Raw genomic sequence first — 27816 nt, 5'->3', positions numbered from 1 at the left:
CAGCTGAGGTTCCAGGGAGAGCATCCATCACTGGCTCAGAGCTGGCTTCTCAGATTCCAGGCCAGTGCTCATCCCATTACCAAGGGGAGTGGCCCCGTGGCAGGAGTATGGGCGGGGACAGGTCAAGCAGAGTGGACATCTTGGTTCTGCTACTTACCAGCTGTGTGAGCTTGCCAAATCTCAGTTTCCTCACCTGTAGGATGGAGTTGTCGTGGGTATGACAGAGAATATGGGTATAAAACACGCCTGGGGCTGGCTGGGGGCCTGTGGATCAGGGAGGCATCATGATGACCACACACTCTGGAGATGCTTACTGATTTTCATTAGGTCCTCAATCACAGCAAAAGGTCAGATAGGACCAGAAAGGTCTCCAAAGAGTGTCTCTAAAATCTGTCTTTCAGACATAAGTTTGCCTCAAAACCTGCTCCTGCTTTAGGGACGCTTTTAGGGAGGAAAAGGGTAGGATGAACGGTGAAAATTTTTGTGAGAAAGATTCTCTCCACCCCTTGAGAGGGGTCAATGTCCATTTCTACACTTATCCATGAACTTGACCTGACATGTCTTTGCTGGCTCAGGCTCTGAAGAAATGAGACGTCAGCCTGTAGTTTTCAAACCCGCAGATAGGAGACAAGTCCGGAGAGAAATGGGAACTAATGCTCTAGTGCCTAACCCACGTGAGCCAACTACAGACCCAGATTCAGCCCACCTGGCCACTGAGCCCTCCATGTGCCTCTGCTGAATGCCTGGCGTGCTGTCGCGTATGGGGAGGGGGAGACTTGTCACATGGGCACAAAGCCCGTGTCTCTGCGGCACATCAGACACTGGCCTGGGTTCTTTGCAAATGGAGTTTCATTTAACGTTCCCGGGAGCCTCTCAGGTAGGCATGAGTATCCTCACTCATCAGTGAGGCACAGAGACGTTAAGCTCCTAGCCGAGGTCACACAGTAGCAGGCTGGCATTGAATGCGTATCCGGTCAGCTGCAGTCTGTGCCTGCCACCTCTCTCTGTAGGAATGTCACACACACCTTTGGGCCTGGAGGAATTAAAAAGCAGGAGGTGAAAACAAGTTCTGGGAGTTGGGGATGGACAGGGAAGCCTGGCGCGTTGCAGTCCACAGGGTCGCAAAGAGTTGGACACGACTGAGCGGCTGGACTGGACTGAAACACACAGCCCCAAACCCTCAAATAAGGATATAGGGGCCCAAGAGCCCCTAGGAGAACACGATCAAAGGAGCAGAAAGAGGCAGGGCTGACTTCATGGAGGAGGTGGGGTGGGGAGGGGATGGGGGCATCTCTGGGGACAGAAAGTGGGGCTGGGGAGGGAAGCGAGAACAGGGGAACATGCAGACCCTGAGACTGGACTCCGTTGGCCTGGGGGCTTGTCAGAGGCCTCTTTCAATTCCCCTGAAGCTAGGGACAGAGCCCTGGGAGGCGGCTGGGCCCTTGGAGAGTATGTCACCTGTGGGTCCTGGGTCCCAGCGAGTTCTCCCCGCCCCTCTGACTCCAGCGCCAGCTTGGGTGTTGGGTCTGGGCAGCTCTTGAGCAGATGGGCCGGGCATCTGCTCTGCTGGCTGGGAGCCTGCCTCGCTGCTGGCTGAGGTCGGCGTCTCCCCTCGGGTCACTGGCACGGTAAAGCAGGTCTTGCGAGTCAGTGGAGTCGGACAGGTAGGGTTGGAGTGGGCACCCCAAGAAAAGAGGGATTAGAGTGAGGCCCTGGGACCTTAGAGGGGTGAGGACCTGAGAGGTGGGGGGCAGGCATAGCCCCCCTTCTGTGTGGAACTGATTATGGTTGCCTCAGTAGGTGCCAAGGCCACAACCTAAAAGTTGGGTGTTAGGTTTTATTTGGCAGACACACTGAGGACTTAAGTCCAGAAGACAGCCTCTTGGACAGAGAACTCCCAGGGGGTAAGGGAGGAGCCAGGATATAGGAATTATATATATTAAAAAAAAAAAAATCAGGTAGTCAGAACATCAAAAGATGACTGTTAATTAAAGAAAACCAGACATTTCAAGTTAATGAACTTAGCGCTTTTCCAAGTATGGGAAGATGCAAGAGTCTGGGCTCACTGAAATCATTGCTCAGCACCTTGGCTATCTGGAGCCTGGAGCCTTACTCTTCATCCTGATCTCCTCTGAGTGCACAGTCAGGGGCGGCTGCTGGTTTGATGGGCTTCAGGCAGCATTCTTTGTTTACTGATAGGGAAAGGCAACCCTTTTCATGCACACTTGCACGGCCATAGCCCTCCCAGATGGGCACGGTCTTAGTGGCTATGTTGAGACTCTGGCCATGCTCCGTGGGAGGCTGCAGATGTTGACAGCTGGGGCAGAGCAGGAGAGGGAACATACACCCCAGGGGAGACTCGTGACTGGCCCCCGCCTGTTCCTCCTGCCTCTGCCCGTCTTGAGGAGGCGAGGCCGAATTCTAGGGGCCAGGTTCACTCCTCTCCCATCCAGCACGATCCAGTATCTGGTCCCCTCCACCTCTAACCTGTCCCTCGACCTGCCCAGTTTGGTCCCCCACATCCCACAGTCTTATCCAAGCGTGATTTTCTCTGGCTCGGCCGCTGCCATGGCTGCCCACCTTGGACCCCATACCCCCCATTTCCACCTTGGCCTTTTCCAAGTGTAAGCGATAAAACAAATCAAATCTCCTTCACCCTTGTTTCATCTGCTTCCTGAGGGGGAAAAGACAAACTCGCCATCGTGATCCCAGGGGTCCTCCCTGACGGCCCTTTCCTGTGCTCATCACTCACTCACTCATTCGTTTATCCAACACGCATTCACTGAAACACTGTCTATCACATACTCTTTTTAGACCCTGGGGGCAGTGACAAAGAGGGGAAAAACCCTGATCTCTTGGAAGGAAGTTTTTGGTGGAGGGAGGGGAGACCATCAGTAAACCAATACACAAGATGGTAGATGGTAAAACCAGGGAGAATAGAGAACGAGGACAGGAGCTAGGGAGTCGGGGGCTGGGAGGGGGCCCCAGGGGAAGGCGGCCTCGAGAAGGTGACCTTGAAGGAAGGCCTGAAGGAAGTGAGAAGCGGGTCACGAGGATGTGCAGGGGGAAACTCCTTCCTGCTGAGAAAACAGCAGTTGTGTCCTGAAGTGGGAACACACCAGGATGCTTGGCATATTTTTAAGGAACACCCTGTCTACTGTTGGTCACTATCAGATAGTTTTTATCACAATGCTTCCAAAATTTATGATTGTATATATTTTTTTAGACGATACTCAATAAGATGTCGGAGAAGGCAATGGCACCCCACTCCGGTACTCTTGCCTGTGAAATCCCATGGACGGAGGAGCCTGGTGGGCTGCAGTCCATGGGGTCGCTGAGGGTCGGACATGACTGAGCGACTTCACTTCGACTTTTCACTTTCATGCATTGGAGAAGGAAATGGCAACCCACTCCAGTGTTCTTGCCTGGAGAATCCCAGGGACGGAGGAGCCTGGTGGGCTGCCGTCTATGGGGTCGCACAGAGTCGGACACGACTGAAGTGACTTAGCAGCAGCAGCAGCAGCAACAAGATGTCTTAGAGTCTTCCCTCAATTAGCTGTCAGCTGTCTACAATCACGGATGCATCTCTCTGACACCTGAATCATTCATATGACATCGTTAGCACAGGGCTTGGTATCTCGAAGGTATTCAGTAAACTTGTGCTAAATGAGGCAATCAACCTGGCAGCTGGCACTGTGAAGAGGCTATGTGAGGAGTCCCCTTGGGGGTTTCCAGAAAATGCCTGGGACACTCTGAAGAGGGTGGAGGTCTATGTGAGCAGGTGGTTCTGTGTGTGGTGGGGATGGGGCGCATCACTGTGAGGTGGGCGTTACCATGACACCACTGGTGGCCGGCCTTTTTTCCTTTTTTTTTTAATTGGAGGATAATTGCTTTACAGTGTTGCATTGTTTCTGCCACACCAGACTGACTCTTCTCTGAGCTGTCCTTTCTTGTTCCAATGGCTCTCCCACCAGTGGCAGGGGACAGTTTCAACTCATTTAGACCCCTCGCTCTTCCAGCCACTGGTATGGAAAACTTAAGAAGCAGATTCCACTTTACAAGAATTTCTTGCAGACCCTGGAGACAGGCTTATTCTTTTTTGTGAAGGTCCCACCCAACTAGCAGTAGGAATGTTAAATATTGACAAGCAGGAGAAGATAAAAATCACCTTCCAAGGCCTGGAATTTCCCCATTCCTGAGCCCCGGCCTCCCTGTCTGAGAGATAGACTGCCAGTGCCAACTCTATACCCAATCTCCCCTACTGCCTTACTGAACTGTGGTGTTGGAGAAGACTTGAGAGTTCCTTGGGGTACAAGATCCAAGATCAAAGCAGTCAATCCTAAAGGAAATCAACTCTGGATATTCATTGGAAGGACTGATGCTCAAGTTGAAGCTCTAATACTTTGGCCACCTGATGCAAAGAGCCAACTCATTGGAAAAAATCCTGATGCTGGGAAAGATTGAGGGAAGGAGGAGAAGGGGGTTACAGAGGATAAGATGGTTGGATTGCATCATCGACTCAATGGACATGAGTTTGAGCAAACCCAGGAGATAGTGAAGGACAGGGGAGCCTGGCGTGCTACAGTACATGGGCTTGCAAAGAGCCAGAGATGACTTAGTAACTGAACAACAACAACCTTAGCCAGGCCTTAGTCTAAACAATCTCATATAAGACCAACATCAGGCAAGGCCATTCTGTGCCTGTGAGGCCATACAGTGAGTCAAATGGACCACTTCATAAGTTTACCTAAATGCAGACAAACCCAAGCACAAAATGCTGAACATCTCCCTCCCTGGCTAATATGAATGACAGCTGCTTTTTTATCAATTGTGACTTTAGCTTTGATCTAGTCTACCCTCCTTACAGATAAGACTTCCAAGGTACTGGACCATAAAGTGATCCCATTTCCTGACAGAAGTCAGTCCAGAGCAAAGCCCTGCTTTCTTGGGCCCTCCCTAAATTCACCTAACCAAAGTCCAAGTTCTCGGGGTGAGCCATCTCTTTTGCAGTAAGTGATTAGGCCAACTTGTTCAACTACAGGCATTCAAGTAAATCATGTGGGGGTTAGTTACAAGACAGACTGGGATTCTGCGTGATAGAACGCTTGCTCTAACTCATCCCCAGCAGTGGAGCATTGGGCCCCGCGTTGAGTAGCAAGGCAGTCAAGAATAGTTGGTTCCAATGCTAGAAGCACTTGAGTTTGATCACTGGGCCCCTCTATGAACCCTGGACTGCTTTCTAGAGAAAACATACCTGTATTTCAGTAAGTCACTGCTGTTACCAGCAGTTAATACAGTACACTGTCCTTAGACAGACTTGTGGTCCCAGCTGAGAGGGCCTTGTGGTGACCCAGTGTGTGCAGGCCTAAACTGAGCTCTGGGAATGGTTGATCAAAATATGTTGTCTTGCAGGCAACATTTTGAGCAATCAGAGAAACCACGCCATTCCACTTAGCTGACTGGTTGAAAATCCTCCAGCAGTCTCCAGCTGCTCTTGGGCTCAAGGACCTGAAACACGGGAGGTTCCAACCCAGCCCGGCCTGGGCGGAGGCAGTCTGGGCCTCATCCCTCCTCGCCCTCCCTGGCTCACCACCCTCACCCAAGAGCACCTCGGCGCCCTTTCCCCTCCCTCCCCTCGTCTTCCTCAGCTCAGGGGCCTGACCCGCTGAGGCTGCCCGGGGTCTTCTTGTGCTCCCAGGGAACCCGGCCTCCCTCGACCCTCGCTCTTTCTCAGGATACCCAACATTTCTTTACTTTGTGTTCCTCTCTCTTTCCACTGGTGGTCAACGCCTACAGGGCAGGAACCACGTTCTGTTCATCGTCACCTCCCCAGAATAGTCTGCAACACTCAGTAAATACGAAACTGAACTGAAGGCTCCAGTTCCCACGGTTGGCCCCTTAACCTCTAACCAACTGGACGAAGGTTAGAAAAGAATAGTGAAAGAAACCTTCTTCACTTCACAATGTTTCTCCTTTTCAGCCTTTGTGAAATCGGGGGACCTCACGGGGTTTAGATGTGAAGCTCTGGGTCATACTTCCCCCTGGAAACTTGGCCCCCAAGAAAAACGTGGGCTTCTGAAAAACCACAGGTGTATGAATTAGTGTGTAGTAAATGACTCTTAAACTGAAAGTTGGGATTTGTCTATATCTGGGCTTCTCATGCTTGAATATGTTTACATATCAGCTGAATAAGCAAATGCGTCTTAGCCCCAGGGTGAGTTCCACAAGCTGAGACCTGAGCCCTGGCATCACCTGGCAGCTGCTTGGAAACACAAATTCTTGGAACCCACCCCTGCCATGGATCCTACCGAATCAGAATCTCTAGGGGTGCGATCCAGGCATCCGTATAAATCTCCAGGTGATCAAACTCAGCTCCCAGACACAACAAAAAAACAGTTAGCTATAGTAATAGCTCCCACCTAAGCAAGTGGGCTTACGCAGTACATTCCTTACTTTCCAATCTTACAACAGCTGAAGGGAAGCTGTTGAAAATAGACTTTTAAAAACCACAAAAAGGGAAATGCTAATGACAATACCTGTATAGTGGTGGTGACAATGATAACAGTGGTATACACTCTGTGCGCTGGGGTCTGTAACGATATGACTATGTCTGGGGGAACCTTTGTAAGGAAATGAGCTAAAACGCTCACAGTAGCTGGTTTAGGAGTAATTCTCCCCCTCTTCTCTAAGTTAAAAAAGTTTATTTTTGTATTATTTATATAATAGAAAGATGCAAGCAAGTGTGCTAAGTGGCCTCAGTCCTGTCTGACTCTTTGCAACCACATGGACTGTAGCCTGCCAATCCTCTGTCCATGGGATTCTCCAGACAAGAATACTGGAGCGGGTTGCCGTGCCCTCCTCCAGGGGATCTTCCCGACCCAGGGAGCGAATCCGGGTCTCCTGCATTGCAGGTGGATTCTCTACCATATGGGCCACCAGGGAAGCCAATAACAGAACGATACATTTATTCAACTGAAAATTCTGTTATTTCACACTATCAGGGACAGAAGGGGCTGGAGGTTGGGATGGTTTGGTAGCCTCCACAGCACCACAGCATCAGCCTTTCTCAGGGTCGAAGGCGGGAGGGGGGATGGGCAGGCACATGAAGTGGAAATGCCATCAGGGTATTTTGGGGGAACAATTTTAGTTCAAGAGACGGAAACCAAACTCAAACTGGACTGTGCCGAAATAAGTAAGAGAGAGAGAGAAGAAGAATGAGGAGGAGGAGGAATGCTGGAAGGGAGGGAGGAAGGAAAGAGAAAGACAGAAGGAGGGAAGGAAAGAAGGAGAGAGAGGGAAAGATGGAGAGGAATTCGCCTGACTCTGCAAGTTAAAATACCAGCCGGAGCCAGGATGCTCTCAGGATTCTGTTCACCTCTTAGCCCCCCTTTCCTCAGCATCAGCTCCACTCCCAGACTAGCAGTGTCTGCCGAAGTTGTCTCTGATTGGCCCAGCCTGGGTTCTTTTTTAAAAATTTATTTATTTATCTATTTTTGGCTGCTCTGGGTCTTCAGAGCTGTGCTCGGACTTTTCTCTAGTTGCAATGAGCGGGGGCTACTCTTCCTTGTGGTTCAAGGGCTTCTCATTATGGTGGCTTCTCTTGTTGAAGAGCACGGATTCTAGAGTGTGGGGCTTCAGTAGTGATGGCACAGAGACTCAGTTGCCCCCAGGAATGTGGGATCTTCCCAGAGCAGGGATCAAACCCATGTCCCCTGCATTGGAAGGCGGATGCTTGACCACTGGACCACCAGTGAAGTCCCCAGCCTGGGTTCTGTGTCCGGGCCTAGGGCCTGGGCCAGGTGCCCCTACAGAAGCACATCAACAGAGAGGGTCGAAGAGTGCTCCCCTAAGGAAAGCCAAAAGGCTGCTGTCAGAAGGGCGAGATGCAGGGCAGGAACAATCTTGGATAACTGCTTCAGTCCATCAGTACTGGTGCTCGGAGACTGCCTCCTAGGTAGGTCCCGGGGATTTTTCAGACTTGGGCTGATAGTTTGGATAAGACCTGGGGTGGCTGCAGTCATCCAGAGAGCAAAGCTGTCCTCAGAGGCATGGGGGTGGTGGGGTGGGTTCTTACTCACCGAGGTTAACCCTGCGTGCACTGTTCTCCAGAGGAAGTGGGAATTTCCACATGGTAAGTTCCCTTCCCTGTACAATGAATTGGTATCTTGGTGAGAAACCCGTGGGCCGCTGGTTGAGAAGAGAGGTCTTCTCTGAACAAGAGGGAATTTACCACCTTCCTCTTGACGGTGACAGGGCTGGGTGTGGATTGATTCATCTGCAGATGTATACATCTCTGTAGACACCATACTGCTGGCCTCTGCAAAATACATGCCCCTGGAGATCATTTCTGCCAGCCAGGATATGTCACCTTTGTCACAACCACTCTCCCCCCACCCCTGCACCCTGGAGTTCCCCAGCTGGAACCGGATGAGAGATCTCTGAGCCCAGGGATTGCAGAGGTGGGGCTGGGGGAGGGAGAGGGTGATAAGCTGTCTGGCAGTGGCCAAGGGCCTGGCCCGGGCCTCTCTCTCGGGGCTGTCTCTTCCATCACTGAGTTTCTAACCTGAGCCTCCAAGGTCATGCCTATCTCATCTCGTGCCCCGGGGTGCTCAGATTCCTCGTTCCCCTGAGCCCCCAGCCAGAGCTTGGAGCCCTGGTCGTTGTTCCTGGAGCCCCGTCCTCCCCAGGAGATGGGTGGAAGCCACACAGGTGCCACTGTTCTGGATTCTGCATGGGGGCCGTGGGGCTCCGTGTGCCGCTTCCTTCTCCGAGATTTCTCCCCCACAGTTATCAGGCCCCACAGTTGCCCCCAGAAGTCTTCAGCTGCTACAGCTCCCCATGACAGATGTTCAGCTTTTTTCTGCTCAAACACGGGCTCTTTCCCAGCCCCAGAACTGCGCATCCACACTGAGCATCTGTGTGCTGAGCAGCTGAGCAGGAGGGAGAAAGGCCAACCCTCCCCCCCCCCCCCCCCGGCACCAGGGGGTTCTGCGGGTTGATCAGACCTGACACCTGCTTCCATGGAGTTCTTAGCCAGCATGGGGTCACCAGGGAAAACTGCCCTGATCTTGTCAACAGGTCGTTTGACCTCCAACAGAGCCTAAGGACGTTAAATTATGGGTAAGTGAAATTTTTATGGGACAAGGTGGAGACTCTGAGAGTGAAAAAGATTTTCAACACTTACAGAAGAAGCCAAAGACATTTTCGCAATCTTTCGCTCATTTCTATCAACATACAGATAGACTGTTCTTTTCTTCATCTTTTATAGAGAAAGCTTTCTCTATAAAAGCTATAAATTTATAGCTGTAACTTTATAAAAGAGTAACTTCATAGGAAAGAAACCCGTTGGACCTCATTTTCACCGAGCGATGACGGTCACATCACGTGATAAGCCAACATGATAAGTCACATTGCTATCATGCACACATACGATCTAATCAAAAGGGCACTTCACCCCTGGAATGTTCTTCCTTAAAACCCATAACCCCAGTTGAATCATAAGGAAACCTTGCTGTGCTGTGCTTAGCCTCTCAGTCGTGTCTAACTCCTTGCGATCCCATGAACTGTAACCCATCAGGCTCTTCTGTGCATGGGATTCTCCAGGCAAGAATACAGGAGTGGGTTGCCATTTCCTCCTCCAGGGAATCTTCCTGACCCAGGGATCGAACTTGTGTCCTGTGTCTCCTGCACTGGCAGGCAGATTCTTTATCACTGAACCACCTGGGAAATTCTGTTAATGCCATTCCAAAGTGAATTTCTTAGTTTTGACAAGTATACCATGGCTTTGTAAGATGATAACATTAGGGAAAGCTGGGCCAACAGTATACCAGAGCACTCTGTAAACAAACAAACAAGCCTTCCTGGCAGTAGCAAGTGTTTGGTAATTGTGTGGAGCAACTGGAACTTACACATCACTGATTAGAATGTAAAATTAAATAGTCATTTTGGAAAACATTTTGGTAATTTTTTAATAAAATTAAACATGCATTATGATATGACCCAGCAATTCTATCCCTAGATTTCTATCCAATAAAAATAAAATTCTTGTCCAAACCAAGACTTACATGCAAATATTCATCGTATCTTTAATCACAATAGCCAAAAACTGGAAACAACACAAATGTCCAACAGCAAGTGAGTGGAAAGTCAAGTGTGATCTGTCCATACAATGGAATGCCACTTAATGCTACAAAAGATGTTATGTCTCAAAAACATGCTGAACAAAAGAAGCCAGACTTAGGAGTACACCCTGAATGATTTAACTTATATGAAATTCTAGAAAGGGCAAAACTAATCTCAGTAACAAGAAGCAGATCAGTGGCGGCTTCCCTGGAGGCTCAGGGGTAAAGATCCGCCTGCCGGTGCAGGAGACACGGGTTCGATTTCTGATCTGGGAAGATGTCACATGCCGTGGAACACAACACACCACAACTACTGAGCCTGTACACGGCAGCTCCTGAAGCCTGTGTGCCCTGGAGCCTGTGCTCTGCAACGAGAGAAGCCACCACAACGAGAAGCCTGCATCACAACTAGAGAGTAACCCCCGCTTATCGAAAGTCCACGTAGCAAGAGAGACCCAGCACAGCCCCAAATAAGCAAACAAAGTTACTAAAAAGAAAAAGGAGGCAGATCAGTGGTGCTGGGGATTGGGGTAGTGATGGTGAGAGGGATTATAAAGGGGCACGAGGGAATTTTGAGGGGGTGATGGAAGTGTTAGACATTTTTGTTGCAGTGGTCACATGGATACATATGTCAAAACTCATTGAACCATATACTTCAAATGTAAATACTTAAAGGTAAATTATGCCTCAACAAATTTTATTTTATTTTATTTTTTGGCTGCGTCACATATCTTACAGGATCTTAGTTCCTTGACCAGGGACTGAACCCTGCCCCTGGTACTGAAGGCCCTAAGTCCTAACCACTGGACAGTCAGCGAGTTCCCCAAAGTTGATTTTTAGAAGAAGCTTTCTCTTGATCGCATTTACCTTTCCAGCTACCCTTCTGCAAGACTTCTGAAGGAGGTGTTTGTACTCAGTGTCTCCAATTCTGTCCCACGTAGTCTCTCTTAAGTCTACAGCAATCATGCTTTTGCTCCCTGGAAACTGCTCTCATTATGAATGCAGGGACCTCCATGTTGCTAAATCCAATGGCCAAATCTCATTTCTCAGGCACATCTTACTTGACTGTCAGGAGCATTCTACACACTTCATGCCTTTTTCCTTGAAACACTTTTTCCCTCTGGATTCCAGGATGTGCCAGTCTCTTAGTTTTCCTCCTACCTCACTCCTCCTCAATCTCCTTTGCTGATTCTTCTTATCTTCTCAACCTTTTAACGTTGAGGTGTCTTGGGATACTCTTCTCTGTACTCACTCTTCAGATGGTCTCCTTGAGTCTCAAGGCTTTAAACTCCACCCATATGCTGAGAAATCCAAATCTGTCTCGGCAGTCCTGATCTTTCTCCAAATTCTAGACTCATCATTCTAACTGCCTACTTGATATTTCTATTTGGATGTTGAAAAGACATGTCAAATTCAACATCTTCAAAACTAAACTCCGGATCTTCTCACATAAAACTGCCCATGTACAGCCTTTCCTACCTCTGTGGATGGCCTTGACATCTAATCTTTTGCTTGAATAAAAAACCCAGGAATCATCCTTGACTCTTCCGTCTCCCATTGACTCTACACTGAAAATATAATCTGTCTATTCTTCATCATCTTTGTTGCTACTACCCTGGTCCAAGCACCATCACCTTTCATCTGGGCTGCTGAAGTAGACTCCTAACTCTCCTGCCTCCATTCTTGGCTTCCTCTACTCTCTTCTCAATGCAGCAACCAGAGGGACCCTGTTGAAATTTAAGTCAGAGCAATGTTATTCAAGGCTTCCCTGACAGCTCAGTTGGTAAAGAATCTGCCTGCAATGCAGGAGACCTTGGTTTGATTCCTGGGTTGGGAAGATCCACTGGAGAAGAGAAAGGCTACCCATTCCAGTATTCTTGGGCTTCCCTCATGGCTTAGCTGGTAAAGAATCCACCCGCAATGCAGGAGACCTGGGTTCAGTCCCTGGGTTGGGAAGATTCCCTGGAGAAGGGAAAGGCTACCCACTCCAGTATTCTGGCCTGGAGAATCCCATGGACTGTATAGTCCATGGGGTCGCAAAGATTCGTACATGACCGAGTGACTTTCACTTAACTTAATGTTATTCAAAATTCTATCACGATTGTCTCAGAATAAAAGCCAGTGTCCTTGGAAATGACCTGCAAGGCCTTGCCTGATCTGCCCCCACCGGCTTATCCTGTGGTCTCATCTCCTAACATGCTCCCTCTTGCCCATCCCTCTCCAGGCACGTTGTTTGTGTGTTTTGCTATTTCTTGAACACGCCCTGCCCACCTGAGGGTCTTTGCTCTAGCTGTGTTGTCTGGATGCTCTAGTGGTCAACGTCCTTGTCTTCTTCAAATCTTTGCATACGGATTTGCTCAAACCTCACCTTCTCAAGGAGACCTGCTCTGACCATGACATTTAATACTGCAACCCGCCCCATCCCCAGCACTTATTTCCTTACTCTGCTCTATTTTTTCCTTTGTTTCCACAGCACTTACGACTTTCTAATACATTCTTCGATCCGTTTACCTATTTTGCTTCCTTCTTATTGCCTGTCTACTAAAGGGCAGGAATCTGTTTTGTTCACTACTGTGTCCCAAAGTCCTGGAACAGGACCTGCCACATAGAAGCTGCCCTATAAGTGCTTGTTGGGTAAATTAATGATGTTTCTGCAGGGGAAGCAAACCTCCTACCCCAGACTTATCCACTCAGATCTGACCAGGCTGAAACAAGAGACTGCAAGGAAAAGATGGGTCTGGGGGATCCCAAGCCATGTTTGGACTGAGAAAATTGAGGGAGGCTCCGGACTCCTCCTGTTTTTGGCATCACTGACTCAATAGACATGAGTTTGAGCAGACTCTGGGAGTTGGTGATGGACAGGGAAGCCTGGCATGCTGCAGTCCATGGGGTCGCAAAGAGTCGGCCACGACTGAGTGACTGAACTGAACTGAACAGTCCAGCACTGTAGCCCAGTGTGGATGCTGAGTACTTGAAATGTGGCCAGTCCAGACTGATAGGTGTTGAAAGGGTAAAATTTCAAAGACTTAGGGCAAAATAGAATGTGACATGGCTCATTGATATTTTTTAATATTGATTCCATCTTACTTTTTGATATATTAAATAAAATATACTATAAAAATTAAGTTCACCTGCTTTTTATTACTTATCAAAAGTATGATTACTAGAAGATTTCAAATTCCTTCAGTGTCTTGCACTGGGTTTTTATAGGAGAGCCTGATCTGTGAGGAAAAACTACTGATGTCTAGAAGTCAAATCCCAAGAACTTGAAAATCCACATTTCCTAAATGCAAGCTGATGGTCCCTTTATTTCAAGTCATCAAGAGATACAGCAGGATTCCATTAACACAAAGGCCCGTCAGGATTTGACTACTTGGGTTAATGTGGACTTTTGAAGAAGCTTGGCTTTGTTTTCATTCTTCTGTCATCTGGCAATGCTTTGCCTGAGGGGCCGAAAGCCCTCCCAGAGACACACTTGGCCTCCCCCTTGGTTCCTCAGGTGGTTATTGAATTCCCACACGTCCAGGAACCAGGCAGAATGGGAGGGCATTGGGAGATAGAGGGCGGGCTCCCTGCCCTGTCCCAGAGCCCCTGCCCTGACCAGGTGGCTGGGCGGGAAACTGCTGTGCCTGGGGCAGCGTCGAGGCCAAGGTGGCCCCACTCAGACTTGCAGGATGGCGGCGGTGGGCACTGGGGGCTGACCTGCTTGGGCACCCAGGCCAGCAGGTACTTGAGACCCAGGTCTTAGGCCAAGGGAAAGGGCTCTGTGTAATCAGCATGAGTACAAGGGGCCTGGTGCTGCTGGGAACTGAGTCTGAGATGGAAATATGAGGCTGTGAGCGAGGGTCAGGAAAGACCAGCTCCCACAGCCTGGGAACATTGTGGAGGCCAGGCCTCAGTAAGGGGTGCCCCAAAATGGGATCGGGGGACAAGGAAGACAGAATGAGGGGCTCAGTGTCCTAGGGAACTAGCACCAGGGGAATGCAAGGATGGAAGGAGGGGCTGGGTTAGGGAGACTTTCTCGTGTCTTCCAAAAATCTGTGAAAGTGAAGGAACGCTAAGTTGCTGTGTCCTGCCCAACTCTTTGTGACCCCATGGACTGGAGCCTACTAGGCTCCTCTGTCTGTGGAATTTTCCAGGCAAGAATACTGGAGTGGGTTGCCATTTTCTTCTCCAGGGGATCTTCCCAACCCAGGGATCAAACCCGGGTCTCCTGCATTGCAGGCAGACACTTTACCATCTGAGCCACCTGGGAAGGCCCCCCTGCCCCTGCAGCCGTAATTTTGCTGTATTATTTTTATATAATTGGAGAGAGAGAGGAGAGAGGAAAGATGGTCAAGGAAAGGCAACATTTCTCGAACACTTGCCCTTGGATATAAGCAATCTGCCCCAAGCCTTTCCTGGCTGTGGTCATTCCCCGCTGACCCAGGGCTGGGGATCTGGACTGGGAATTATCCTCCTCAGTTTCTCATGAAAAGCAAAATAGGATTTCATCCTTTATTTATTCCCTCTTATTGTGCCAACGGTAGGGGAAAAAAGAGAAAAGCATATGAAGAACAGAAAAGGATTCACAAGAGATTGTAAGGCTGGAAATTGTGTAAGAAAGGAAAATAAGATAATGAGATGTTATTTATAATTTGCTTAAACAGCAACTCAGAAATGCAGGCCAACCACTTACGAGAGGGAAGTGGGCTGCTTTGTGTGAGATACTACAGGGATGGACTGGCGGGAGGCGATTTAGGGTGGGATCAGGGAAACCACGTCCCTAGCCAATCTCCCACTGGGTTACAGGGTCTCCTCAGCAGAGAAGGGCTTGCTGGGGGTCTTGCCCAAAGCCCAGAGGAGCAGGGGCTGCTGGTGGCCATGGCCGGGACGAAGGGCCCCCCTCTTGGAGCTCTTCTTCCATCCCCAAATCATTGTCCACCCGTGAATACACTTTCGTCAACTGCAGACTGTATTTATGGCTTTTTGGAATTTTCCAAATGAAGTAACTATTTTCTCCAGACCATTTTCTTCTCAACTGAAATCGGATCCCCACTGTCCATGGAGACAAACAAAACAGCATGACATCATCCACCAGGGAGTTATCACTTCAGACGCAGTAGCAGCTTTTTATTCAACATCAGATGAATGTGACTTTCCTTGGGGAGGTCTTCGCATCCTGCCCTGGCAGAGGAAGAAATGGTCCCCTGAGCTTGCCTTGAGGAGCTGGGAGGAAGGAGGGAGGCAGGTGCACCAGGCAGGTTGCAAGGCGGGCCTGGACAGGCAGGGCCTGGTGGAGAGATGGCCCTGCTTCCCCTCTAACTGCAGAGACGTTGCTCCGGAAGTCATCACGGGATTCGCCCCACCTGCCAGGGACAGCAGCTCGTGTCCCTCCTTTTTCAGAGTCCGATGCTCAGAGGATGGCAGCTGGGTGTAGAGAACACTGACCTGGATTCTGCTTCTGCCCCCTCTGAAAAGGTGGGGAGGGTAAAAAAAAAAAATCCCTGTTCTGCTCCCCTACAGAGATGCTCTTGGACCAAATGAGAGAGGACGAATCTGGAAAGCACAAGGCATATTGCCCTGTTCTTGCCCTCAGATATCTCAGGGTGGCGAGCTGTAGCTCCTCGGCTACAAAACCCTTGGCTTCCTCCTGGGAGGTTCTGGGGGGATTGGCAGGGGCAGGGATCCATGTCCTCTTGAGCTGATGATAATGAAGGTATTATTTAATGAAAGCTCAAAGAAGAGGGGGAAGCCGACCGGTTGCTTGGGCACCTGGTCACTTGTCGCCTGAGGGCCTGACCAGTCACCAAGAACAGAGGTAGTGCTATCTCTCGGCCAGCAAAATCTTTTTAAAGTGTAGCTCGGGGCTGCCACAGTTCTAGGTAGCAGTTGGCCTAAAGGGGAAGCAATCTCATAATTATGCTAACGATTGCAGAGTTATTGCCCACCAGGCCCTGGGCTGAGCCGCTCACAGGCACCGTCCCTTCAGCCTCTGGTTAGGGTTACTATTCTCAGCTAACAGATGAATGGGGCAGGGGGAGGGGGAACGTAAGCTGCCCGAGGCCACTCCAAGCTAATTGTGGGCTTAGGATCCAAACCAGGGCTGTCTGACTTCAAGGCCCAGGTGTTTAACCACCACACCATTCTGTCTCCTGGTCACACACAGAAGCTGTCTGTGAAAAGGGGTGCTTTATTTCGTTTTCATGTGAAGCTGGGAAATGGTCAGGCAGGGAGACCAAGTTGGGTGTGTGTGCTTCCCTTGGGTGCTGAGGGTGGGGGCACCTCCCTCCTCCGTTCATATCCATCGTTGCCACTCAGAAGCACCATGTTGACCTTCTATAATGATTTATCCAGAAATCAGGAAATGTCTGTACATACTCTAAAAGGCTGACATTAAAAATAAGTTGACAGTCCATATTTATCCCACAGCTGAGAATGTGTGAGCAGTTGGAAGCCAGTCAATCCTAAAGGAAATCAACCCGAATATTCATTGGAAGGATGGATGCTGAAGCTCCAATACTTTGACCACCTGATATGAAGAGCCGACTCATTGAAAAAACCCTGATGCTGGGAAAGACTGAAGGCAGGAGGAGAAGGGGGTGACAGGATGAGACGGTTGGATGGCCTCATTGACTGAACAGACATGAGTTTGAGCTCCCCTGTCCCTCACTGTCAGGGAGACAGTGAGGGACAGGGGAGCCTGGTGTGCTGCAGGTCATGGGTCTCAAAGAATTGAACATGACTTAGCAACTGAACCACAACAAAGCCAGTGAACCAGAGTCAGGCCACTGTCTGGGTCATTAGGATTCCATTAAAGACAATAAAGAATTCCAATTAGCAGGAGAAAAAGGGTTCAGCCACATAATTTTAGAACTGGAATGGTTTCTTTCTAAAAAGAATAATCCTCTTGATTTAACAGATCCCTGTAATCAACAGAAGTTGACTTCTCTGGCAGTCCAGTGGTTAAGGCTCCACCTTCCAATGCAAGGGACATGGGCTTGATCCCTGGTCAGGGAACTAAGATACTGTGTGCCATGTGGCACAGCTGGAGAAAAAAAAAAAAAAAAAAAGCTGTGTTTTGAGCAGGATCAGATGTTTAGCTTGCAGCAAGAGAATCGTGATTTTGGAGAGTGGGAGGTCCCTTCTACTCATAGCTTTCTTTGAGTGAGGGCCAGAGAACAAGATCATTACTTGCCTTCCAAGTCTCAATCTCTCTTCCAACTACAGCTCAAGACGTGGGCAGGACTGCTGCTGCTGCTAAGTCACTTCAGTCGTGTTTGACTCTGTGTGACCCCATGGACAGCAGCCCATCAGGCTTCCCCGTTCCTGGGATTCTCCAGGCAAGAACACTGGAGTGGGTTGCCATTTCCTTCTCCAATGCATGAGTGAAAAGTGAAAGTGAAGTCACTCAGTCGTGTCTGACTCTTAGCGACCCCATGGACTGCAGCCCACCAGGCTCCTCCATCCATGGGATTTTCCAGGCAAGAGTACTGGAGTGGGGTGTCATTGCCTTCTCTGGTGGGCAGGGCAGTCCTTAGCAAAGTCTAAGGTTTGTCAGAAGGGAAATAAAAGAGCATTGCTTCCTTGCATTGGATGCTGGGGCTGCCACTTTCTCGAATGGGAATTTCAGAATGGCTGAAGGTTTGTTGATGAAGCATCTAATGTGTTCCCATTTCAGACTAACACATGTATTTTGAAGATCCTAAGAAGTATAGGAAGTATCATATAGAAGTATAGAGTTTCTAGGCTCAGCCATGAAAACATTTTTGTAATTAGGCAAGATGATGTCTTGACAGTGCCAATGTCATCACAGATACAAAAACCAGGAGAGAAAAGTGTTTTGCTTCCTAAACAGAAACCAAGCTCAATTAGAATGAAAACATAAGCTTCCACAATTCTCATTTCTAAGTTATAATCAAGAGTACTTCTAACAGAGGAATCCCTTCTAAAACAATTTAGCAAATGTGGTCACCAACATCTGGATCTTTTCTCACAGAACTCAGTGGAAATCACCCTCTTGAGTCTTACAGGGTGTGCATTTGGAATTTTAAAATGTCACAGTTGGTTATAAAGGTACTTCCTTTCTCAGTGTATACTTGAGATGGGACAGTTCAGAGGTTATGAGCTGAGATATTTCCCTTCTCCCTCTCAGTGGAGAGGTCTCTGGATTCAACCGACAGCTGAAAGGCTCTTTCACCAAGGAGGAGCTACCAGAGCAATGAGATGATGCATGGAAGGTTCTATAAGGCCATTGATATGAAAAATAATGGATGGGGGGGTGCAATTAATAAAGCAGTTGTTAAAGCTGCCTCACCAAGTCAGAAATTGCATAATACTGTGGTCATGTATGGATGTGAGAGTTGGACGGTGAAGAAGGCTGAGCGCTAAAGAATTGATGCTTTTGAACTGTGGTGTTGGAGAAGACTCTTGAGAGTCCCTTGGACTGCCAGGAGATCCAACCAGTCCATTCTGAAGGAGATCAACCCTGGGATTTCTTTGGAAGGAATGATGCTAAAGCTGAAACTCCAGTACTTTGGCCACCTCATGCGAAGAGTTGACTCATTGGAAAAGACTCTGATGCTGGGAGGGATTGGGGGCAGGAGGAGAAGGGGACGACAGAGGATGAGATGGCTGGATGGCATCACTGACTCGGTAGACATGAGTCTGAGTGAACTCTGGGAGTTGGTGATGGATAGGGAGGCCTGGTGTGCTGCAATTCATGGGGTCGCAAAGAGTCGGACACGACTGAGTGACTGAACTGAACTGAACTGTATAGATCATTTCCTCATAAAAAGTCAGTCAATAAATCACATAATTTATTCTGCTGAGAGAAAAGAAGAAGTAACTTGTATTGAGTCCCTATAAAGTACTAGGTACTTTCAGATGTGGTAACTCAATAGGAGAAGCAAAATGTTCTAATGGCTACACGCAAAATCACTGGAATTAGATTCTTGCTTTGGTTTACTCTATGACCTTAGGAGACAGACTTCACTTTTTATTAAGCCTTGTTTTCTTTATGGGGATAACAACAGTATCAACACTTGTAGGGTCTAGTATACATGCAAACACACAGTACTCAAATAAGACAGTTTTATTATTCCTATAATTGTATCTTGGGGAGGGTATTATTTCTGTCTTACAGATAAAGAAAGACAGAGACGCAGAAAACCTAAATTATTTGAGCAAGGTCAGTCCATATTATGCAGTTTTGTCCAAGAAATTCTCCAGGCAAGAACACTGGAGTGGGTTGCCATTCCCTTCCCCAGGGGATCTTCCCCACCCAAGGGATCAAACCTGGGTTCTCCGGCACTGCAGGTGGATTCTTTACTGTCCAAGCCACCAAGGGACCCCCAGGCAGAGCTGGGATCTTGTCACTCAAGTCTACATGGTTTCCAATATAACCACAGCCTGCACCATCCGATGCAAACTGGAACTTAGACTAAACTAACAAATGAAGTTAGGCGAAATGCAGAAATGGTGATCTGACTAAATGTCTCCCCTCCCCAGATCAGGGCCTCTACCAAAGTAAGGGAGAATCATCCAGGCCTAAACTTACAGAGTAAGAATTTAGGGATCTTTATATTTTATTTTCTTCTAAATTTGAGTCAGAGTCTAAAAGAACAGCATGTGCTGATGGAATTGTACTAACTAGGACTATCTACAGAAAGTTACAGCTTTTGGACAGCTTTCTGTGCCAGTGACCTAGAAACTATTTCAAAACCTATTTTTGTTTCTTAGGGGCTGAAATTTCAGTAAAACAGTCCAGCCAACTGTGACCCAGAGTCTTCAAATTTAGAAGTTAATCTCCAAAGAAAGGGAATATTAATTTTTATTGTGACAAAGAATAACCTTCTGATAGCCCAATTATAAGAAGAAACAACTAACTCTGCAATGCCACACTTTTAAATACTTGCAATTTATAGCATGAAGATGCAAGAGAATTAGGCTAGCAATTATCCTTGAACCTCCAAAAAGGAATTTGGCTTATGGACACACATACAGAGTGAGCATTCTGCAACACTAATATTGCAGACCGTATCATTTTAAAAGGGATACAACTTTAAAAAGAGAAAACGAAAACAGGTGAAATTTGCTGAAATATATTTACTCATAAAATAAGTATATGTACACATTAATTTGTAATGATTCTGGCAAATAAAAAATTTACTCACTTATGTTTTTAATTTTTTCTTTCTTTCTTTTTTTTTTTTTCACTTATGTTTTTTAAATCTCAGGAGCAGAAACTTACTATTGCACATTTCAAGCTGGAATTATCCTTGGTTAGTGCATACTATTAAATCAATCCTTAGACTAATTGGACACGAAAAAATAACTCAGAATTGAAACAAAACAAAGGGCTTTCCTAGTGACTTAGATGGTAAAGAATCTGCCTGCAGTGCAGGAGACCCAGGTTCGATCCCCGGGTTGGGGAGATCTCCGGGAGAAGGAAATGGCAACCCACTCCAGTATTCTTGCCTGGAGAATCCCATGGACTGAAGAGCCTGGTGGGCTACAGTCCATGAGGTCACAAAGAGTTGACATGACTGTGTGACTAACACTTTCAGAAAACCAAACCAAACCTTTAGGGAAAAGAAAAGGAGAGAAGAATCTAGGCAATATCCCCCAAAAGAGTGATTCCTAAGCAGATACAGTGACAGCATAATCCTGGTGTGAGTTATTCTTCTATCTTCACACATCTTTCACTTTAGAAATGCTTCCAAAGATGGGGGAAAGGACACAAAGTAACACCCATTGAAGAGCTCAATTAACACCTGCAAGACATCTCTGATACACCAGGGAACCAGGTATTGAAGAGCCTTGTCGAACACCATCAAGCAGGGCATTTTATAACTCCAGGGCTTGAGTTTACAAATGGTCCTGCAACCACTGATCTAACTTGAATGAAAAGCACGCACCAGACAGCAGTATTGAAGACATCGTTGTTGCATGAAGAAACAGTGGACTTACCAGTGATAAAGTGGTCCTTTGGAAACTTCTGTTTACCTTTCTCACAGCATCTCCACAGTGTAAGACACTTCATAGGCTTCCCAGGCGGTGCAAGGGGTAAAGAACCTGCCTGCCAATGCAGGATACGTAAGAGATGTGGGTTTGATCCCTCCAGGTTTGACCCCTGAAGGAGGGCGCAGCAACCCACTCCAGTATTCTTGCCTAGAGGATCCCATGGGCAGAGGAGCCTGGCAGGCTACAGTCCATAGCGTCGCAAAGAGTCAGACACGACTGAAGTGACTTAGCACACACACAAGACACTTTATAGATAAAGTCCATCATTTGATGTGGCTCTTTTTTTGGTTTGTTTTTAGAAGTAAAAAGATTTCTCACTTAAAATGTTTGTCAGGGGAAGATGATAGCTGGACTTCCTTGGTGGCCAATGGTTAAGAATCCACAGAGCAAGTATCCTCCAACTAAAAAAAAAAAAGAGAAAATCTGCCTGCCAGTGCAGAGGACGCGGGTTTGATCCCTGGTCTGGGAAGGTTTCACGTTCTATGGGGCAGCTAAGCCAGTGTGCCACAAATACTGAGCCTGCACTCTACCACAAGAGAAGCCACTGCAATGAGAAGTCTGCCCCCCACCACTTGCTGCAACTAGAGAAAGCCCATGCGCAGCCAAAAATAAAAAGGACACCCTGGGCTTATGACAGTATCAGCCTACAAAAGCACGTCAATATTTTGGTTATTATTGTTTTGGTTAATTATTAAAATACACAGAACACAATGTAAAGCTTATCTTTATGCATCTAGCATCAAATACTCTTTAAAAATCAACTTTTATTGAAGTATAGTTGATTTATGATGCGTTAGTTTCTGCTGTATGGCAAAATGAATCAGTTATAATATATCCATCCACTCTTTTTTAGATTCTAAATAGAATGGAATTTAGGTCATAGGTCATTACAGAGTACTGAGTAGAGTTCCCTGTGCTGTACAGTCGGTTCTTGTTAGCTATCTATGTTATTAATGTATATGGTAGGGTGTATATGTCAATCACAGTCTCCCAGTTTATCCCTCCCTTCACCCTCCCCCTTGGTAACCATAAGTTTGCTTCTACATCTGTGACTCGATTTGTTTTATAGATAGCTTCATTCACACCGTTTTTAGGATTCCACATATAATCGATACCATATATGTCTTTCTCTGTCCTACTTATTTTACTCGGTATGACAATCTCTGGGTCCATCCACATGTTGCAAACGGCATTCTTTCATTCTTTTCATGGCCGAGTACTATTCCATTGTGTGTGTGCATGCATATGTGTGTATATATGGTTGGCACAGTGGTAAAGAGTCCGCTTGCCAGTGCAGGCGACACAGGAGACATGGGTTCAACCCCTGGGTCAGGAAGACTCCCTGGAGAAGGAAATGGTGCCCCACGCCAGTGTTCTTGCCTAGAGAATTCCACAGGCAGAGGGGCTTGGCGGGCTGCAGTCCATGGGGTCACAAAGAGTTGGCCATGACTGAGCACGCACACACACATATACACTCTTTCCTGTTTATCCTCTCCTCTGTCCATGGACGTTTAGGTTGCTTCCACAGCCTGGCTGTTGTAAACAGTACTGCAATGAACATTGAAGTACACGTGTCTTTTCGAATTATGGTTTTCTCTAGATATATATTCAGGAGTGCGATTGCTGGATCACATGATAGGTCTGTTTCTAGTTCTTTAAAGAACCTCCATACTGTTCTCCATAGGGGCTGTACCAATTTCTATCCCCACCAACAGTGTAGGAGGGTTCCCTTTCCCCCATACTCTCTCCAGCATTTACTGTTTGTAGATTTTTTGATGATGGCCATTCTGACCAATGTGAGGTGATACCTCATTGTAATTTTATTTGCATTTATTTGACAATTACAGATGTTGAGCATCTTTTCATATGCCTCTTGGCCATTTGTATGTCTTCTTTGGAGAAATGTCTGTTTAGATCTTCTGCTCATTTTTTGATTGGGTTGTTTAATAGTGAGATGCATGAGCTGTTAGTGTATTTTGGAGATTAATCCCTTGTCAATCACTTCATTTGCAAATACTTTCTCTCACTCAGTGGGTTGTCTTTCCACTTTATTTATGATTTCCTTCACTGTGCAAAGTTTAAGTTTAATTAGGTCCCATTTGTTTATTTTTGTTTTTATTTTCATTACTTTAGGCTGCTGCTGCTGCTAAGTCGCTTCAGTTGTGTCCAACTCTGTGTGACCCCAGAGATGGCAGCCCACCAGGCTCCCCTGTCCCTGGGATTCTCCAGGCAAGAACACTGGAGTGGGTTGCCATTTCCTTCTCCAATGCATGAAAGTGAAAAGTGAAAGTGAAGTTGCTCAGTCGTGTCCGACCTTTAGCGACGCCATGGACTGCAGCCTACCAGGCTCCTCCGTCCATGGGATTTTCCAGGCATGAGTACTGGAGTGGGGTGCCATTGCTTTTTCTGATTACTCTAGAAGGTGGATCGAAAAAGATCTTGCTGTGATTTCAGGGCATTCTGCCTCTTTTCCTTTAAGAGTTCTATAGTGTCGGGTCTTACATTTAGGTCTTTAGTTCATTTTGAGGTTATTTTCATGTATGGTGACAGAGAATGCTCTAACCTGTATTTTTAAATAACATTAGAATGGTCTGTGGGGGGTGTGGGGATGGAGACCGCAAGAGTAAGCGATGGTGTACTTCAGCTAAGAGTGGTAAAGTGGATTTGCACAACAGTTCTGTCCTTCATACCTGAGGGACCACAGTCATTGAGCCCTTCCTAGTCTTTTACCCTCCCCAGATGACTTCTAATGGCACACTATCTCTAAAATTCTTAGTATTTATTAAAGTTTATTTTTCAGGCTTCATTCAAATGATTCATGACAATGCTAGAATAGAACTAGGACATCGGACTTCCAGGGTTTAGATGCTGCTGCCGCCGCTGCCGCCGCCGCCGCCGCCACCGCTGCTGCTGCTAAGCTGCTTCAGTCGTGTCTGACTCTGTGCGACCCCATAGACGGCAGCCCACCAGGCTCCCCCCGTCTGCTTATTCAGCGGAACTCAAATACTTTTTGAACAGAGATATGTAAAGAAGGTAGACACAACTGCAGCAATGCCAAAAACCATAACTGCATTCTGATAGGAGGCAACAAACTATTTTTCCAATTGCAAAAGGTCAATACATTTTATGTCACTAGTTTCTGGAAAATGACAGGTAGTTTTGTGGTAGTTCTATCATTCCAAACTAATAACTGCCTAATTAACAACCCATCCCCTATTATGATCCAAAAGTGACAGAGGGCTTAAATAATACAGAATAGCATAAATTCAAAGTGATCATTTAGAATAGGAAATAAAACTAAAGATGAGGATATAAAATGAATCAGGAATGTGGTCCTAATAAATCACCATAATGACTAATATTACAGTCATTTCTGATGGAACTCCCATCTGGCATTAAACTTGACAGTGTCCAATGCGGAAGAGGAATTCTACTTGATCAACTACGTAATTCATAGAGAACATAAGATGGAAGCAAAGTTCAGCAGAAACGCAGTTTTTTGTGGTTGTAGAAAGCACTCACAGATCTTCGTACAGAAGAACTGTGCCAACAGCACCTTCAGTAACTCTCTTTAGAATAGATGCAGTGGTTAATACAGTGCTAGACCTAGAGACACTTCAAACTCCAAGATGATGGCACCATGATTGAGGAGAGGGTGGCAGCACGGCGCAATGGTGAGAAGAGGCCCCAGTCCTATACTGTCCGACTTCAAATCCCAGCTCTGCCAGTTACTAGCTATGGGACCTGGGACATTATTCCAACCTGCCTCAGGTGACTCAGTTGCCCTAACTGTGAGGTGGGGCTACAAGAGCCATCTGCCGAGAATTGAGTTAAGAAGCACTGCATTGTGTTACTATTTGTTAACAAAGAGCTCAGTAAAAGCAGTTGTGGTGGAAACTGCCTTCATTCCATTCCATAGCTAGTTCTATCCAACCTGACGATCCCAAGGGAGATTTGAGAATACTGCTGTCCAAGAGAAGTTTCTGCAAAAACTGCCATCCAAGGACTTCCCTGTGGCTAGTGACTTTCCAAGGTCCAGTGGCTAGGACTCTGCACTCCCAGTGCAGGCTGCCCAGGTCAAGCCCTGGTCAGGGAACTAGAGCCCACAGGCGAAACTAAAGATCTCATGTGCCACAGCTGAGACCTGGCACAGCGGGAAAAAAGTGCTGTCTATAAAACAGCCTCTTGTGGCTAATGAGCACTAGAAATGTGGCTAGTTTTGTTTTTAAACGTACAGTGCATTTGAGTTTCAGGCTTGGATAACTGTGCTAATGAAGGATTGAATTTCTAATTTAATTTAAATGAATTTGAGCAGCCACAATGAGGAGTGGCTATGACACTAGACATATACCCAGAAAATCTCCACTGTTGCACAAAGTCTGGACAGTGCCAATCTAAAACAGCTTCCAAGCAACACTGTGAATACGGTTATCAGCTAAGTTTTCTGATGACTGTTAGACCACAAGGAATTCCAGACTGTATTCCCTGACATCTAACTAGAGCATGTCTAAACCTCTGTTGCCCAGTGAGTGGAGACCCCTAATGCCTGACGTGGAGCTGTCTATTCATGATGTAAAGTGAAGAGAATGAACGCATGAAGAACTGGACAGAATGCCAGTCTACCAGCACTTTGAGGGATGCCAAGGAGGTATCCACAGCAAGGCTGAGATCCTCCCTAGAAAACTGTTTTGAATCAACTTCAGAGCCCAGAGGAATGGGCTTGATCCCAAAGTTCTACCTCATCTGGCACAGCTGGGATTGTCTCAGTTTGAACAATTTTAAAGGGTGCTTTAGCCAGTGCTGGCCTCTTTTCTTCTCCCCAGTGTTCCATTAATTTTAAGAAATGCTACTTCCTGGTATATCCTCCAAAATAAACTACTAGGAAAAGGTAAACCAAGATGATAAAAGAAGCTGTAGTAGGCATCCCAGATAAAAGTGAGTAACAATTGCTGAAATTAATAGAATGACTTAGTATAAATCATGTAATATAAAGGAAAAATAAAGGGAAAGTAATTGATAACAAAGTGTGTATCTCGATACGTGAGTGCCCACGCACAGCCACACTAGAAGAAACAATGAAGTCATCAGTGCCCACTCAAAGGGTTATGTGGGGGACTCAATTATCATTACTAGTACTGCTGTGAAGAATAAGATTTTTAGGAAGAGGTAAAGTTCCTGGTCAAGTTTTGAACAAAATAAATAAAGAGTGCTGTGCTTAGTCACTCAGTCATGTCTAACTCTTTTTGACCCCATGGACTGCAGCCCACCAGGCTCTTTGGTCCATGGGGATTCTCCAGGTAGGAACACTGGAGTGGGTTGCCATGCCCTCCTCCAGAGGATTTTCCCAACCCCGGGATTGAACCCAGGTCTCCCACATTGCAGGCAGATTCTTTACCGTCTGAGCCAAGAGGGAGGAGACTCTCCCCTCAATTATGTTGCAGTTGTATTCTTAGAGAACGTGGGGCACGTGAAAACCGTATGAAAAAATACCTTGAAATGTAGAGTTAGGTTTTAGGCTCAGATAACAAATAAAAGAAAAACATCCATATGACAACCAGCAGAACATTCAAGAATCATATGGAATGTGGAATGGTTCTTTTTTGTGCTAAACTGTCCCAGGTGCTGTAGGACAGAAGATGTCTATGGGCCCTGCCCACTGACTGACAACAGCGCCTCCGATTATTTCTAAAACCACTGGTCCAGGCCAATCACATTAATTCTACCAATCTCATCCTCCCCATGATTGACACATCAATACAGGCCTAGTCAACCGTGCATGGCACTAGCTGGTCTGAGAATAGGGTACATGATGTAATGTTGGCCAATGATACCAGAAGGAAGTTTGCTGGGCATTTTGCGGGAAAGCTTCCTAGGAGAACACCTAAGGAAGTGTTAGTCACTCAGTCATGTCCAACTCTTTGCAACCCCATGGACTATAGCCCGGCAGGCTCTTCTGTCCACGGGGATTCTCCAAGTAAGAATACTGCAGAGGGTTGCCACGCTCTCCCCCAGGGGATCTTCCCAACCCAGGGATCGAACCCAGGTGTCCCTCACTGCAGGCAGATTCTTTACCATCTGAGCCACCAGGGAAGCCCACACCTAAGGAAAGACGGTTTCTTTTCTTATTCTCTATACACTTACAAACGGATGTGAGGCCTGAAAATTCTGGACTCATCTCAGAATCACCTGGAAAATGAAACCAACAGATAGGAGGACAAAGTGAAAAGCACAGAGGAACCGAGCTAAATTTGGATTCTGTCACCCTTGGGGTCAACTCTACCTCTGGGCTTCTGGTTACATAAATCAATTAATTTCTTATGGTTTAAGCCTCTCTGAATTTGGATTTGACTTCTTGAAGCTGAAAGCATTTTGATACATTCATAAACAACTTCACTAGTCAAAGACTGAGGCCTGGTTAAAATAACAACAACAATAAAAGGAGAATATTGTTGTGTATTTCTATACCAAGTGGTAAAAAAGAAAGCAACTATGCTTTTTTTTTTTAAACCTATGGTATACATGAGGCAGGCTGTGCTGGTGCAAAGCCTGCATGCTCTTATGTCAAGGAGCCTGCAGTACAAGACTCTAGTCCTTCCATCCAGCGGCAGACATATGGCGGAAGAACAGTCAGCACGTTCACACACATGCAGCCCGTTGGAGGAAACGTGTGGAAAGCACATGCTTAATCTGC

The 27816-nt window shown here is 46.9% G+C and overlaps 1 protein-coding gene across 1 annotated transcript in view; it reads right to left on the bottom strand.

Moving 5' to 3' along the window:
* Positions 1-299: 299 nt before the first annotated feature.
* ANKRD46 (ankyrin repeat domain 46) overlaps positions 300-27816 on the bottom strand; it is an 80633-nt gene continuing 53116 nt past the window's right edge. The window contains exon 5 of the mRNA XM_040260983.1: positions 300-1033. Within this exon, the coding sequence (XP_040116917.1) occupies positions 928-1033 (106 nt within the window). The 3' untranslated portion in view covers positions 300-927. The remainder of the gene's footprint in view (positions 1034-27816) is intronic.

Source organism: Oryx dammah, unplaced genomic scaffold, assembly GCF_014754425.2.
Source record: "Oryx dammah isolate SB20612 unplaced genomic scaffold, SCBI_Odam_1.1 HiC_scaffold_19, whole genome shotgun sequence".
In the NCBI taxonomy this organism is placed as follows: domain Eukaryota; kingdom Metazoa; phylum Chordata; class Mammalia; order Artiodactyla; family Bovidae; genus Oryx; species Oryx dammah.
Note: the sequence above shows the minus strand (reverse complement) of the source record. Positions and strands in the feature narration are given on the sequence as shown.